General features: G+C 44.5%; 1 protein-coding gene across 1 annotated transcript; it reads right to left on the bottom strand.

Annotated features, from left to right (window-relative positions):
- Positions 1–632: 632 nt before the first annotated feature.
- Positions 633–4,409, bottom strand: KCTD12 (potassium channel tetramerization domain containing 12). Its single transcript, XM_053563768.1, has one exon. It carries the CDS (start codon positions 2,571–2,573, stop codon positions 1,590–1,592), a length of 984 nt encoding a protein of 327 aa, XP_053419743.1. The 5' UTR covers positions 2,574–4,409; the 3' UTR covers positions 633–1,589.
- Positions 4,410–17,666: the final 13,257 nt, after the last annotated feature.

Below are 17,666 nucleotides of genomic sequence, written 5' to 3'. Positions count from 1 at the left end.
ACCTAAAACACCAATTTATTGCTCAGCTCACTTGTGAGTACTTATTCGCCTTCATTTTGAGATAATTCCATTTTACAGCTATCTACAGATGGGCAGCCCTTGGTGCTTTCTCTGCAGCTCTGCCAGTTGCAGAGATTCCACCTTAACTTCAAACAAACTGTATGAAGGAAGTGGCAATTTCTGCCACTCAAGTTGGCCCAGTAGTCAACATTTGCTGGGTTTGGAGAAAACAAGGATCTTTAATAAGAGATCTTAAGTCTAAGCAACCTAAATCAAGCTTATTTTGCTCAAGTAAATCGATTTTTAAATCAAGATTTATAATCAACAAGAAAATAAAAGTTCAAAAACTAAAACCCTACTGGGTAACTCTTTGGTTAGGTTATATAAGTATCAGCAACTTCTAAGTTTAGGACTCAAAACAGTTAGTTCAACAAACTGCCAGTTAAGAGTAGGTCTGTTATTAATCTTAATAAAATGCTTGGCATGTCTGCACGTACTATTTTGATATTTTTTAGATGTGCATGTACTCAAACGGATGGTATAAACTTCCAGCTTTCAAATAATAAATTTCTGCTCCTCCCTTCCCACCTCTTCCTCCCTCCCCTCCACCCCCCACCCCACCCCCACCCAGACTTAGAGCTAAGGAAGGTCCTATTGCCATTCACTACAGGAGTACAGGCTTTCCTGACACCCAGGACCTGCGGTAGGGCGACTGCAGGTGCCTCCCAGCAGCGGTCTTGGGAGTCCTGGGCAGTCCTGCCCTCGTAGGGGCCAGCGCCCTTTTTGTCCCTTTTGCCTGTAAGGGCTGCTATGTCAACCAGTGGAACTAAGGGCTCTGGCGACAAGCAGATGACAAAGGACACCTCCGCAGTAAGGAGGCTCACTTTTTACAAGTTTAAGCTGCAAAGACTTTCTTATTCTGTATGGGAAAGACAGGACCCTTCAGTTCATTGTTCCTTCAATCTAGCAGCACTAGATTGTTCTGATTTTACCTGTAACTTTTCAAAACTTCATTCATTTACAGTCACTTAAACTGCCTCCTCGCAGTCCTAATTCCAGGATCAGTCTTCCATTCAGCCTTCTAAAACTTAACCTTCAAAGAGTCAAAAAGATTGCGTAACGGCCCTTTAATACACTATCCCCATCGTTACCAATTCTGATCTCTTAAACCACCAATGAGTCAAAACGGCGCGAGAGGATTACCAGGTATCTTCCACACCCTGGACACGGTCCCGTCAGGTTCTAAACAATGCAATCATTGCTCGGTACTTGGTGACTTTGTGGCCACTGTCCCACCAGATCGAGACTAAAGTACCACCTGCGGGAGGGGCAGGGTGAGGCGGGGAGTAGAGGCGGCTTGGGGTGGAGGTACGTCCGGATTCTCTCCGATTACGGGGGTCCAAAGACGACGAAGCAGCCCAGAGGATTTGTGGCTGCAGCAGGTTCTGGGGGCGAAGGAGACGGGTCTGGCCCAGCTACTGCTGGAGAAGGAGACAGGGGAAGTGGAGCTGGGGCACAGAGGAGCGGTAATCGTCTCTCGGGCAGGAAGGAGGAGGAACGGGCGCTGGAGTCGCAGGGGGTCTGGGGGCTCACTCCCTGCAGAAGACGTACTCAGTGTAGCTGGTCCAGATCTTGTCCTCGCTCTGGTCGGTGCTGCTGGCGAAGGCGCAGGTGCCCGTGGAGCTGCAGGCCACCATGTGGAAACCCGAGTCGGACAGCTTGTCGAAGGCCTGCTCGAGGAAGTTGAACTTGAGGTAATAGCGCGACGTGTAGCGCTCTGGGGGCCGGTCGGGGTCCCGGCTTTCGTTCAGGGTGTCCCCAAACACCTCCTTGGCCAGCGACGTCTTGCCGCACACGGTGATGCGCGCCACCCGCCGGAACTTGGCGTCCGCCTGCGCGTCCCGCCCTATGGTGTAGGAGCCGCGGTAGCCGATGGTGATGTAGCCGGAGCGCCGGCTGCCGTCCAGCGACTGGGACGGCGTGAGCAGCGGGCCCGCCGCGCCCCCGGACGGGCTGCGGCTAGCCAGCTCCAGTGTGGGCGACGGCGCCCCGGCGGAGGCTCCCTCCTGCTGCTCGGGCTCCGCGTAGCCGAGCGGCAGCAACTCGTCGCCCAGCGAGCCCTCCTTGTGCACACCGCGTCGCGTGTGCGGCGGCGGCCCCGGGCCGGGCTGCTGGGGGGCCCCGAGGCGACGCACCAGCTCCGGCAGCTCGAAGTATTCGGCTTCGCGCTGCAGCCGGCTGCGCTCGGGGAAGTAGTCGGGCAGCACGAGCTGCAGGTCCCGCAGGTAATCCAGGATATAGCGGAAGAGGAAGCCGTCCCGGTCCAAAAAGAAGCGGCCTTTGCTGTCCCGGGCCAGCTCCTGCGGCTGCTGCTGCGTGAACATGCGCCAGAGCAGGGAGTCGGGCACTGACACCACAGTGCAGCGCCGGGTCACGTACACCTGGCCCCCCACGTTCAGCTCCACGATGTCTGGGAAGAGCGGCGGCTCCGCGGAGGACGACGAGGAGCCGCTGCCGCCCCCGCCTCCACCGCCCCCGTTGGGTAATCCACGTGTGCTGTCCGCCAGAGCCATGGCAGGGAAGTGGCCCGGGCGGGAGCGGGGCCGCCTTTCGGAGAGCCCCGGAGCCCGACGCTCGCTCGGCCCTGCGCCCCGGCCGCCGCCGCAGCTGCTGAGAGCCGCTCGGAGCCGCTCGGAGCCAGGCGGTGCGAGCGCGCCCCTGTGCGCCCCCGTGAGCTCCGGTGCGCTTCTCCCGCGCGCTCCAGGCGAGTGCCGGGTCGCGGTCCGCGCGCCGCTTAAGTAGAGCCGCTCGGGCGAGGCACGGGCGCAGCGGCGCGCAGGAGGCGGGGGCGGCCGCGGAGCGGCGGAGCCTCGCTCACCCGGCGTGGGGGGCGGGAGGCAGCACAGACTCGATTTGCATCTTAAACGCTGACGCCTCGCCGGGCCGCTGGCTCCACCCCGGCTCGCGCGCGGGGGCCGACCCGACTTCCACCCGCGCCCCCAGTCCCGCCTAGCGCTCCCGCCCAACTTTCTCCCTCTCCCGAAGTGGACCGAGCCCGGGACTGGCCACTTCAGAAGACGGCTCTTCTTTAGAGAGACAGCCCGTGCGCCCTCTCCGCTGGTCACTGCACCCCGCGCCAGGGGACCGTGGAAGGAGGATGTATAAACTTCCTGGCGCCTCTGGCCCTCGGCAGTGGAAACGCGTGGCCGCCTTCGGCCAAGCCGCCTACGGAACTGGCGGCTTCGAGCAGTGCAGCCGTGGCGCTGCCATAGTCGTGGTGTCACTGAAAGTTCTGGAGAGAGACGAAAGGGTCCCCTCGGCCCAGCGGCAGTCAGATTTTGTTCATGTTGCCGTGCAGTCCTGAAAACACGCCTAGAAACAAAAAGCAAACTTCAGTACCCGCCGTAGGATGCTTTATGATAGTTTATTTTCTGGATGCAGAGACCAAGTGATTGGTTGTGAGATCTCACATAGGAGGAATTAAGCAGAAACGGCAACAGAGGAACGTGTGTGGGCTGACGGTGTGGCTAACGAGGGAGACAGACCCGGCCTCCGCGGTCGGGGCCTCTGAGGCCGCGCTGCAGGGAAGGGGAGCGGCAAGTTCACCCGGTCCCTTTCAGCCCTTGGTGAATCGGTGACTCTCAGAAAACTCAGAGCATCTGCAGATTTAACGTTGTGTTTAAAACCACCTTTCAGCCCCTGCATAGTCGTCCTCGCAGAGGTCCAAGCGCCTGCCTTGGTCATTCCGTTTAGTCCTGCCCACGTTCCCTCCCATCTCAAGGAGGGGTATTGTATATCTGAAGGGCCTCCTCTTGTTCCCCCTACCCGCACTGCGCAGTCATCTGCTGCCCACAGACTGCGCCTCACCCTAGAAGCCTTCCTTGGCTTGGCTTCCCAGGAGGCTGGGGGCTCTGGATTGTGCCCTACACACGCCTTACATAGCATCCTGCACGTTCAGAAGTTTCATATTCAGACTGTCTGGTTAGTGATTTGAGGTATAAAAATAAATAAATGCACTGCAAGACAACAGAGACCGTTAACTCATCAAGTCAATGAGTGTTTGCTGTGCACCTGCTTCTCGCAGCGCGCGGGAGGTGAAATGCAAGGCTGAGTAGTCTCCAAGACGCTTTCAGTGTAGCCCAGTAAGCGAAGGGTCAGAGGTTGGAGCAGTCATCAGATCATTTAGAAATGCAGATGCCAATCAAGATAAATAGGGCAAGATTTTTGTTCTTCATAATGTTTATCCTTTTGGTGTAACTACCCAAGGAGTTTCATAGTCTCCTCACGAATAAATGTCATCTTCATTTTGAAATGTTTATGTCTGCTGAACAATTATTGCACTCATGTCAGTGTGCTGAAATGAGATCAGACCCCAAACCAGCTTGCTTAATTGCAAGTACAGATTTTGATACTCAATATAATTCACCATTCTTTATTGTTTTGTGTCCTGTTCTTTGGGATAAATACTAGATGACACAAAAGTTCCAATACAGGATTTCCAGGTGGTTGTGCTTCTATTTGTTATGTCAATGTCACAAACCTGACAAAACCAGTGCCTTTTCTATAAATCCAAGAAAAGCCTTCCTCGTATCTGTTCTGCACATATTTTTGTATCATTACTTTGTTCATTGTATCAGCAAATACTATCAGCCCTACCTTCAAAATCCTCCCAGACTATGAACCTGCTTCACCATCTCCCTATCACCACCCTGGAGGAAGATGCCTTCACCTCTTGCCTGGATTATTGAGTCCGCCTCCTGTTTCCACCTCTTTTCCACAGTCTTCTATCATCAGAACAACACCAACAACAAAAAAAAGGACCAGCCAGTGTCCTTTGCTCTTTTGCTACAGCAGTGGGTAGGGTGCCAGCCACACACACCAAGGCTGGCGGGTTCAAACCCGCCCGGGCCAGCTAAAACAACTGCAACAACAACAACAACAAAAATAGCTGGGGGTTGTGGCGGGCACCTATGGTCCCAGCTACTTGGGAAGCTGAGGCAAGAGAATCACTTGAGCCCAAGAGTCTAAGGTTGCTCTGAGCTTTGACATCACAGCACTCTACTCACGGCAACAGCTTGAGACTCTGTCTTAAAAAAAAAGACCTTGTTATATGTACCCAAAGGCCAGTGTATGTGACTCTGCTCAGAGCCACCCCAGTGGCTTACTGTATTGCACGAGAGTAAAATCCAAAGTCCTTTTAGTGGACTTTAGACCAGTACCAGTCCATGGCCTGTTTGGAACTGGACTGCACAGCAGGAGATGAGCAGCAAGGAGCAAGCAATGCTTCATCTGTGTTTACAGCCACTCCCCACTGCCCACATCCCTGCCTGAGCTCTGCCTCCTCAGATCAGCAGGGGCATTAGATTCCCACAGGGGCACGAACCCTACTGTAAACTGTGCATTTGAGGGACCTAGACTGTGCTTTCCTTATGAGAATCTAACGCCTGATGATCTGATGTAACTCTGAAGCAGTGATACTAGCTAGCACTGGGACTGTCTAGTTTCAGGAAAACAAGCTCAGAGCTCCCACCAATTCTGTGTAAGAGAGAGTTGTATAATAATTTCATTATATTTTACAATGTAATAATAATAGATTATTATTATCAAAGTGCACAATGAATGCAATGCACTTGAATCTTCCTGAAACCATCCTCACACATACCCTACACCCTCCCCTAGTCCGTGGAAAAATTGTCTTCCATGAAACTGGTCCCTGGTGCCAAACATGTTGGTGCCCACTGGCCTACAATGCTGTACATCAGTGTGTTTCAACCTTTTTTATCTCACGGCATACTTGAACCTATAGTTAAACTTCCATGGTACACTTTAATTATATTGATTTTTTGTAAAGGATAAAAAAAAGAATATACTTACTGTGCTTTGAACTTCTTTCAAAAATAATTTAATTAATGATCTTTAAAAGTGTTCTCACTTTTACCCTGTTGGTTGGAGTGCAAACAAATACAGCCTCTATGTTAAGAAGTATGGAGAATCCTCAAAGAACTCAAATTAAACACCCCATTTGATCCCACAATCCTATTAGTAGGCATCTAGCCAGGAAAAAAAAAATCATTTTATCATAAAGACATTTGCACTCGATTGTTTATCACAGTTCAATTTACAATCGCCAAGATATGGAAACAATCTGTATACCCATCAACTCAGGAATGGATTAACAAACTGTGGTATATGTATACCATGGAATACTATTAAGCCATTAAAAATGGTGACTTTACATCTTTTGTATTAGCCTAGATGGAGTTGAAACACATTCTTCTTAGTAAAGCATCACCAGAATGGAAAAATATATATATATTCAAGGTATTCAATATTCATATGAAGCCAGAAGATGATCTAATACACACCCACGTAAGAGAAGAACTCAATTAAATTCAAGTCTCGGGGATGAGAGAATGAGGGAGGGGGAGTAGGGTGGAGGGAAGGTGATTGGTGTGATCCTACTTAATGGGCACAATGCAAAGGTATATGGTAAACTTTCTGGTGCAGGCCACAACTACAAAAGGGATTCTACCTAACAAATACACATATAATGTTTGTACCCTCACATTAAAAAAATAAATAAATAAAATTTTTTCACAGACACACCCAAGCTTCTCTCACGGCACATCAGCGTGCTGTGGCACACTGGTTGAAAATCACTGCTCTACATGTTTGGAGCTGTCCCACTAGTACAGTTCCTGACACTCCCCTAGGGACTGGCTGGTTTTATCCGCACAGCCCCCTTCCTGTTTTCTAAGGGCCTTTGCACTTCCTTTACCCTTTGCCTAAAAGACTCATTCCCTCCCTGCCTTATCCTCCTCACCTGGTGCAGGCGCCTCCCTCCTCACATTGCTCAGGTCTCTAAGCCCAGACCTTTCCTTGCTGCCCCTACTTAATGCAGCAGAGCCCCCACTCACACAGCTAGTTCCTGCCTTAGAATGTAAACTCCAAGAGTTCAGACCTTTTAGTCTGCTCCATTCATCGCTACACCCTCAATGCCTAAAACAGAGCTGGCATGTTATAGGCATACACTAAATGTCTGTTGTTCCCCATGTGTATTCTATGAACATTTACCCAGGGCCTACTCCTATGTTCTAGGCATTGTGTTAAAAGAAATAATCACTGCACTCTAGGAGCTTATACTCTAGTAATAAAGATAGATAATAAATACAGTATAAAGATAGGTATGTCCATTTCAGGTGGTGACAAATGCCACAAAAAAAATAAATAAAATTGTGAAGTGAGATAGAGGGACTGAGTGTGGGGTTACTACTTATATAGAGTGCCTGAGGTAGGGCTCTCCATGATAGTGACATTTGAGCTGAAAAATAAGAAAGAGACAGCCATGGGAAGTTCTGGAGGAAGAGTATTCCAGGCAGAGGGCCAAACGGGTTGAAGGGGCCTGGGTGAGGAATGAACTTAGCATGTCTCACAGGAAAAGCTTGCATATTCGATCATCTGCTTGTATCCTGTGAATCCCTAAAGTCCCCTGAACGTGATCAGTGCAAACTCAAATGTGAAAGACCCTGTGTGCTTATATACCACAAGCTGCAGACAGCCACTGTCCTCTCTCCCTGCCATAAGATACTCTTTCACCACAAGCTGGCCTTCTGCAGAAAAGCCATTGGTATTTTCTTACAGATGCCAGGTTGTGCAGGAGTGACGTAATAATGAATGAAGCATACGATTTGAGACAGAGGAATAATTTTCTGGTTAATTTTATGTGTTCTTTGTCTTTCCTGCCCATTGGTTAGTGGGGATTCTGTTGCTGGGACTTGAGGGCCTGGGTGTTTATGAGATGCTTTAGCATCTCCAATATGTTAAGTGCATTTCATTGGAAGAGCAGAGGGGAGGATTAAGGAAACCACTAGCCCTGGGTTTAGTCTTAACCCAGTTTCTACAGATGGATACATTGATGGTCATTGTTCCTTGTCAAGCGACTCTTTTGTACTTCCCTGATAAGAGACAGTGTAGGGAAGTGTGGGATATTAGAAACATCTCTGGACCTAGATTCTCATCTCATTTGTCTATTCTTTCCACCCACTACCTTCTCTTGGAACTAATTTCTCACCCCACTCCCCAGAAAAGCACTGTTTCAGTCATCCAAGGTCAACTGTGTTTTGAAATATAAACTGGAAAATTCCAGAAACAAACAATTCTCAAATTTAAAATTGCATGCCATTGTGAGTACCATGATGAACTATCCCGTGGCCCTGTTTCACCCAGCCCTCGACATGAATTGCCGCTTTGTCCAGCGCGTCCTGTCTATCCACCCTCCCCAAACATGAGTCACTTCGTAGCAAGCAGTCTCAGTTTTCAGACCCACTTTCTCAGTATCCACTGCTTGTGTTCAAGTAACACTTAGATTTTCACCCTTAACAATGGATGCAAAATGCAAGAATGGTGATCCTGACAATTTACTTGTGCCAAACAGAAGGCAAAAAGGACTTCCTTTAAGTGAAAAGACACAAGTTCTCAACTTAGTAGGGAAAGAAAAAACAATCATGTGCTTAGAGCTACGGTAAGAACATAGAAATTGTGGAATTTCCAGCCATGAAACTATGAAGAAGGAAAAAGAAATTTGTGGTAGTTTTGCTATTACACCTCAAACTACAAAACTAATGGCCACGGTGGGTGATAAGTGCTTAGCTAAGACAGAAAAGGCTTTAAATTTGAGGACGGAAGACATGAACAGAAACGTGTTGTGATTGGCAGCCATCAGGTGCAGTCCTATCATCTAATCAGGCATCTCCTGGAGGGAGGAGAGGGGAGGGAAGGGCTTGAAACAGTCCCCCTTGGGTAAGAAGGGACTATGGAATTCTGTACACCAAAGATTTGAGGAAAGAAATGAAGAACATCGAGAAATAAAAAGTTAAAGGGGGAGGAAGAAATGTGGTGAAATGAGCTGAGTGCCTCTGAGGATTGAATGAATTTAATATATGTGAAAATGATCTGTGAGTTGTAAAACACAAATCAGATGTCAGAATCATCATTTTCTATCCCTTATTGTGGTGCCTGACAAGGCTTCTCAATAAATACTGAATGAATAAATGAATGGCAGGAACATTAAAATGAATCTGTGAGGAAAGGAGAGGAGAGGCAGAACTGGAAATTGTCCTGAACGAACGTTTAGCCCATTTATCATCCTCCCAGTACGTGTGAACCTCTTCCGTAGACACAGCTTTTAAAAACCATTGACTTTTTGTATTCAGAGGGAGAGAAGCATTGGATACAGAGATTAAATAACATTAAGTTTAAGTAAATCAGGAGACAAAATGATCTTAGTAAAGATTTGGTAAAATATATGCTAATAATTAATCTGAAAAATAGAGAGAAAATGTTGTATGAGGAACATCACCAAAATACTAGGTATGAAAAATAGGGAATATCACAATATTGTATCATGATCACTATAGTATGTATGTATGATTTACACTTAATAGAGCCAAACAGAGAAACAAGAACTACCCTGTTTCCCCGAAAATAAGACATCCTCCGAAAATAAGACCTACTTACAGGAAAGATAAGACATCCCCTGAAAATAAGACCTAGCACATCTTTGGGAGCACACCTTAAAATAAGACACTGTCTTATTTTCGGGGAAACGGGGTAATAATGTTGAAAATATTTTTATTTTTATTTCTATACCCTATTTGAAGCTTTTGTCTTTCTATTTTTTTTTGTTTAAAGATTTTCCAAGAAACATATGATAATATAAGAAGCATGTACATTGTACTTACCATGTGAAAGATCATGCAGCAAATAAGTGAGGGAGCCAGCCAGGATTTGAGCCCACCCAAACTTTAGAATCTGTGTTTTTTAACATTGTATTTTGCAGCCTCTTGCTTCTAGGGTGCTTCACAGGTATTAAGAGGTAGGTTCTATTATTTTCCCCACCTTACTGCTGAGAAACCGAAGCAAAAAAAAAAAAAGAGGTTAAGTAACTTGGCCAAGATAACACAGCTATTTATGTCTGCTGGGGGCAGAAATGGTACTCTAAAGCCACTGTGTTTTTGCTCTATGCTATTAGTAACCAAAATCTCAAACTAGCCACTATGAAAAAACTGGGGTTAGGAAAGAATGAAGTCACTGGCTCTCATTTCTTCCCTCTGCCTTCTCTTGATAGCACATTCCTGCCTCACATAAAAATCTCTAAGGTAATACATTTCAACCTCTTTTATCTCACAGCACACTTGAACCTATAATCTTCCATAGCACACTAAAATTATGTTGGTCAAAAAAAAAAGAATAAGAAAAAGAATATATTTACTGTGACTTGAATTTCTTTTGAAAATAATTTAATTAATGATCTTTAAAAACTTTTGGGGGTGGGCAGTATCTGTGGCTCAGTGGGTAGGGCGCCAGCCCCATATACCAAGAGTGGCGGGTTCAAACACAGCCTCAGCCAAACTGCCACAAAAAAATAGCTGGACGTTGTGGTGGGCGCCTGTAGTCCCAGCTACTCCGGAGGCTGAGGCAAGAGAATCACTCTACCAAGGGCAATAAAGTCCTACAAAAATTAAAAATTAAAAAAAAAAAAACTGGGGGACACACCTAATATCCTCTCAGGGCACACCAGTATGCCGTGGCACGTGGGTTGAAAACCACTGTTCTAAGGTTATATTTGAGCTGATGGATAGAGCTAACATACATCATCCTATTCTTTGCCTACCTCAATCTTGTACATACAGTAAGCATGATTTTATTTCTGGCTTTCTAAAATACCATTGTGGTTTGCAAAGCACCAAGTTCTCAGCATGTTTATTTAGTTTTATTCTGATCTCCGTAACTCTAGATAAGGACAAAGTGAGTCCACGGAAACTGCTGAGATCTAGGTTCCAGTATTCCTAAGCAAGCAGTACCCACTGGTATTGCAGGGCTCATAAAATTGGCCAAATGCATTCTACTTATGGCTTTACATATGAAATTGAGCACAAAAATAGCTGGACCTCACACACACACACACATACACACACACAGGTGTGGATGATTCTGGAATTTCTGACCAAGGCTTATTATTAACCTCACTGATGGTTCATGAGAATTTGAAAGCCTTGGTTTAAACTTAGAGACTATATGTGCGTTAAAATATCCCAGTGCTATGCTGTCTCGAATGCTTTTGTATTGTCAGATTCACTTAATTATCACAACAATTTTGGGAGATGTCGCCCAACCTGTGTTACAGTTGAAAAAAGAATCAAGAGTGTAATCCTAGCACTCTGAGGTAGATGGATCACTTGAATTCAGCAGTTGGAGACCAGCCTGAGCAAGAGTGAGACCCCGTCTCTAGTAAGAAATAGAAAAGCTAACGGAGCGTGATGACACACACCTGTAGTCCCATCTACTTGGGAGGATAAAGCAAGAGGATACTGAAGCCCAAAAGTTTGCAGTTGCTGTGGTATGATGCCCCAGCATTCTACCAAGGCAACAGAGTGAGACTCTGTCTCAAAACAAAAAATCATAATAAATAAATAAATGCCAATTAAAAATGAAGAAATCAGAAACTTAGGTAACTTAGGGTGTGTTTCAGGTAGAGATAGAATGCAAACAGGGCCTCTAGGGTGCGGTGCTGGGAGGGATACGCATGCTCCCTGACATCACAATCCATGCCGTTTCAACCCTTCAGCAGCCAAATCAAATCAACTCAATTTAAAGCCCAAATGAGAGCTGTCATTCAAAGGAGTCATCTTGGAGACTAGACGTTTATTTGCGAGATGCCAGAATCACTCACCGTTTTTCACACATCTGTTTAGGGATTTTCTTCAAAACCAGTTTATGCAAGAGCATTGCCCTATTATGTTATAGGTATGCCAAATTTTATAGGTATGCCAAATTTTATAGGTATGCCAAATTTTTGGTTGAGCTCTTTTTATGGAACTCTAAAACAGGGCAACTTGCTGCAGTACAGACAGACCCATGTGCCTGGAAACAAATTAGAACAAAGCCACTTTTCATGAGTATGAAACTAAGGTGATGATTATCAGTTATTCACCTTTTGACATTGGGTTTTAAAGAGCTCATCCCTGGAGTTCTCTGATATGCTGAATAGTATTGAGTTTAGGTTACTCAGAAAGAAGGGCTGATTCAACTGCCGAAATTTTAATATGCGGTTCCAGAAAGTCTGCATATTTCATTGTGAGGTTTGGACAAGAAGCAAAGCCACTGGCTAGACTGTAATGGGTGACTTCTTATGTAATTGTAAAATCATTTGTGTGATATAATCAAGGGGGGGAAGAAAACTTTCCTCAATTCACTTTCCAGTTGCTGCAGAAATATGCATATTTTAGAGTAAGGAAACAGTCTCGAGACATGCTAAACTTTACATTTATTACATATTACTCAATATTATTTACTTTTAAAAAATACTTTTCTTTTCCTAAAGTGAAGACTAGATGGGAAAATCATACAGGTGTGGAGTTTGATGAACTCAATTCCTCTCCTAGGTTTAATTAAAATCTATGATACTGAGCAGTTATTTACATATTCTGAATTTCAGATCTTTATCTTAAAATGGAGCAAAGACACCTGCGTTGGACTCCGTGAGATTAAACAATGTAAAGCGCTGTATTTCACAATATCTGACACACGACAGATGCATGCTGAGTGTAGGTTTCTGCCCCACCCTCCCATTCCCTGTCTCCATCGCACTTCTGTAATCCAAAGAGCTCTGTGTTGTTAGCTTACCTCATCCTTCTATCACTTTTACTGCTCCCTCCTGGATGATGTCTCCTTAGTAGTAACCAAGATGGACCAAGGAAAGGGCATTTGCTCTGCAGTTCCCAGGCCTTCCCAGCAGCCCATCATCTCTAACACAAATTGGCTCTCTGGTTAGAAGATTCAGCCAAAAGCTCGGGACTCTCAGTTTCAGGGTTTATTTCAACCTAGACTTTGCAACTCAAGTGACAATTTGCTCAGTTTTGTTTCTGTAACTAAAATTTCAGCCATTGGCAACATCTAGGAGGAACAGTCTGGGTAGGGATGGGCAGAGGTTTTATACAGAGGACCTAAAAAACTCCAGGTGTCCTTAAAATAAAATGGAAAAAAAATGAGTCTCTCTCTGCGCCCAACCCAGGGGCATAGGCCAGGAAGTGATGAAGCATGGAGCCCAAAGAGGGCAAGAGTGTACCCCCAAACAACTCTGATGTGTCCGCATAGTTCCCAGGCTGCCAGGGCTCCACAGAGGAAGAGCACATGTGCAAAGGACACAGAAGTTTTATGTGGCTGCAGCAGATATTTCTGGAAGAAATACCAACAGTGCGAGAGAAGCTTAGCTCCTCTTTACATGGATTCATCATCCCTTCAAATATTTATGGAGCCCCTGCTATACGCTCAATCTTGCCAGAAGACATGGGTGGTTCCAGGGGTCCACGGCCCATGAGAACTTGAACAATATCAAAGTGAGTGATTGGCAATAGCCGCGGCCACCAGGAGTTCCACATGTCTCAGGTGAAGACCACAAGGAGGGAAGTTGAATCAGGGGTTCCCAGAGAAATGGAACAGACTGTGCACAGAGCTCACCCCAACTAAGTCAGGTCAGACAAAACACTTGTCCTCAGCATCACCAATCCCTCAGCACTGGGGTGATGCTGTGGGCACAGCATGTATTTTATTTTTTCAAGGTGTTTGACAGCACATTCGTGATATCCTTTGGACAAAATATAGAAATGTAGGCTGGACATAATGTCAATAAGATGGACACATTGTTGGTAAAACACATAGATTCAGAGATGATTGATGAATGGGATAGTATCTCACTGAATAGAAAGTGCTAGGAGCAAGATTCTGTTTTAGTTCTTTTTTTTATAGTCTCTGTCGCCTCCTAATGAACTTTGATTTTATCAACAAATTAAATGAATGTGTCAGAATCATGCTAAGAAAATGTATAGACGGCGCAGATTTTGGTGGGCTCACGAATTTGACAATTATGGAATTAACACTCAAAACCAATCACATACGCTTCAGCAACAAAGAGAAACCAACAAGAAAGGACAGAATAAGGATAATGTTACACATTTGCTTATGAGGCAGTTTAGCAACAGTTTACATGAAAAATAATCTGGGATGCTGCCTCCACTGAAAGTTCCAGAAGCCAATGCATGTTTGTATGTTTGTAACATAAACATGTGGACACACACACCAAATACGATAGCTTTGAAATGTTGATGAGGACCTCAGAAACTATCCACGTTAAAGCCCCCATCTCCAAGATCAAAGCTTAGTGTCAATCACGGATACACGGTAACTGATACCCTGTTTCCCCGAAAATAAGACAGTGTGTGCTTCCAGAGATGCACTAGGTCTTATTTTCAGGGAACGTCTTATCTTTCCTGTAAGTAGGTCTTATTTTTGGAGGATGTCTTATTTTCGGGAAAACAGGGCAGTGAAACCACACCTGGCATCTCTGTGCATTTGACTCCAGACAGCACCATCAGATGAGTTACTTTAATAGACAAGAGGGTGTTATAAGGCGTGTAAGCAAAGTTGTGAAGAACCCACAGACAATGTAATAGTGAGAGTTTTTTTTTCGCCTAGAATATTAATGGCAGAATAGCCCAGAAGGGAGTTCTATTGGGAGCAGCATGGCAGCCTGTCTGAGTCTGCCCAGGATTCTATAACAAAATGCCATAACCTGGGTGGTTTATAAACAGCAGAAGCATAGGTCCCAGTTCCCAAGGCTAAGAAGTCCAAGATCAGGTCACTAGCAATTTGGTGTCCCATGGGCACCTATTTCCTGGTTCATAGGTGGCTCCTTTTCTACAAACAAGCCTCCTCAGGCCTCTGTACAAGGGTGCTGGTCCTATGAGCATTGCATTGGGGATTAGGTTTCAACATACTACTTGGAAGGGACACAAATATTCAGACTATAGCACAGGATATTCTTTTCAACACTAAAGGGTAAAACTAGGACACACACACAGAAGTTAAAGGAAAACCTTTTGAACAACTACAGTTACCCATTAATAAGAAAGTTTGCTTCAATAAGAACCGAGTTGTCATCACCACTGTAGATCTAAACTTGGGAATTTCAACACTGCTGTGCCATGAGAGGATCTTAGGTGTGCCACGAAAATTTTTTAAGATCATTAATTAAATTATTTTTGAAAGAAGTTCAAAGCACAGGAAGTGTATTCTTTTTTTTACTTTTTTTTAATCAACATAATTTAAGTGTGCTGTGGAAGTTCAGGTGTGCTGTGAGATTAACAAAAGGTTGGGAAACACTGATCTCAGCTGTAGACCCAGGCCAGATGGGCAACAGAGAGAGGACTCATTATGTGTGTTGAGACACCGCTCTAAATGATCTCTACTTCTTTCTAATGTCACACAACAATTTTCTTCACCAACTCAACTGCTTTTGCAAAAATAGGCATTTTTCCCTAATCTTCTCTCCCAATTTTAGGGATCAAAATTAATTTAATAGCTCTAAAGTTAGAGAACTTAGAATCATAACCAATAGCTAGTATGTCTTACATACTCCCTGTGTCTCAGGATCAATCTGTGCTAAACAGATCAATCGTACTTCAGATACTTGAATACCCAATGATGAGTAGATCTGGGGAGAAAAAAAATGACATAATTCTTTGTGGTTGTTCAATGTTCAACTAAATGCAAAGGCAGTATTCTCATTATTGTCAAACATCCCGGAAGAGTTTTACAATCAATTGTATTCATCTATTTCAATAGATCCAACCACACAAGTCTAACAAGTGAACATTTCCTAATAAATTTCTTCTGCAAGGATGTTATAGTGCAAGCCAAAACCTGTTAAATAATGCAGCACCAATACACATTATTTAAATCCTTGTATTTCTCAAATTGATTTTTTAACTATATTGATTTCTCATCTGTTCATTCTACTAAAATCTTATATTCTTTAGTCCTTGTGCTGGGTAAAAATTGAAGCAGTCTTTCCAAATTTGGCAAAAACCGTAGTACAGTACAATGCAGAGTGAATCCTAATGTAAACTATGGACTTTAGCTAATAATGATGTATTCACATTGGTTCATCCATTGTAATAAATATACTGCACCAATGCAGGATGTTAATAATTAAGGGAAGCTGGGGGAATAGGAGGAGAATATATGGGAACTCTCTATTCTTCACGTTCAATTTTTCTGTAAACCTAAAACTGCTCTAGGAAAGAAAGTCTATAAACTTTTTTAAAAAATTAAAACAATTTTCAACAACTCTCTGATTATTTACCCTTGAACCATTCCCAAAGGAGTTCCTCACCCTGCATTTATAATGGTTTACAAATATCTCCTCCGTAGATATATAGAGATACTACAGTTAGAAAAAAAAAGCCTTTATCTCAGGAATTGTCACAACCTAGCAATTGAACTTTACCCTACCAAATATAATATAAGACCAGGCATCCTGGCCCAGCACTGGTAGCTCAGTGAGTAGGGCGCCGGCCACCTACACTGAAGCTGACAGGTTTGAGCCTGGCCCAGGCCTGCTGAAGAACAATGACAACTGCAACCAAAAAATAGCTGGGCAGGCAATGCCTGTGGCTCATAGGGGCAGGGCACTGGCCCCATATGCCAGAGGTTGTGGGTTCAAACCCAACCCTGGCCAAAACCCGTAAAAAAAAAAAAATAGCTGGCACTGTGACAGGTGCCTATAGTCTCAGCTACTTGGGAACTGAGGCTAGAGAATCGCTTAAGCCCACAAGTTTGAAGTTGCTGTGAGCTATGACACCACGCACTCTACGGAGGGCAACATAGTGAGACTCTGTCTCTAAGCAAAAAAACCAGGTGTCCTTAAAATACCCTAAGGACAGCAAGATATTTATTCCACAGTTAGGAACTTCATACAAGTGTGGAATATCTGATCCTTTTCCTGAAATAATCTCCATCATCCTCTGATTCTGTTAGCTCTCTAACTAGAAATCATACTGACCCAGATGCTCTTTTGGTCTGTAGGAGATGTCTCCATTTGTTGAGTGTCTGTCACATGTGAGGCTCTGTGTCAGGGGCTGGAACACAGCTATGCCTAAGGCAGAGAGAGTTCCTCTCATCAGCAGAGGATGCAGACCTTAACCAAACTTTACAATAAATAAACAAGCCTGTGTTTATCACACTCATAATGCTCTTAACAAATATTGATTGAATGAACTTGACTGATTAAGAAAACAACCTGGGCTCAATTAAATTTTTCCTTTATACCACATGGAAAGGGTTTGTCAGGAATAAAACCATAGACAAAATAATCAATATGTGTTCAACCTGCTTCAACTACTTATCTTTAAAATTTTGGTATAATCGCTTAATCAGTTTCAAATAAGCCCCATTTTTTTTAAATTTATGCATAACATTTTTCCCTCTAGTTACCAATTTCAGCTGACCAAATAATCATCCCTGAATGCTTCATCAGAGCACCATAGGAAGGCCAAACATATACTAACATGTGTTAGGTATTTAAATGGTCCAATCAAACCTCAAGGGTTTAGTCAAGAGAAGCAGGAAGGCAGTCTGAGAACTCTCTCTTTTTGTCCTATCAGCAGAGGAAGGCAGCAACAATGCACCCTGTCCAGGAACATCAAAACACATGTGCTGGGTTTTTTTTCCTTCCAGCTATTTTCAGCTATTCAGGTGAAGATAAGGGTTGGGTTTACCCAGGGAGGGAGCTGAAGGGGTAGACAAGGGAGTAATTAAAATGATGAAAT

The sequence above is a fragment of the Nycticebus coucang genome, chromosome 15 (genome assembly GCF_027406575.1).
Source record: "Nycticebus coucang isolate mNycCou1 chromosome 15, mNycCou1.pri, whole genome shotgun sequence".
In the NCBI taxonomy this organism is placed as follows: Eukaryota; Metazoa; Chordata; class Mammalia; order Primates; family Lorisidae; genus Nycticebus; species Nycticebus coucang.
The sequence above is the reverse complement of the archived record's forward strand: the minus strand, read 5'-3'. Positions and strand labels throughout refer to the sequence as shown.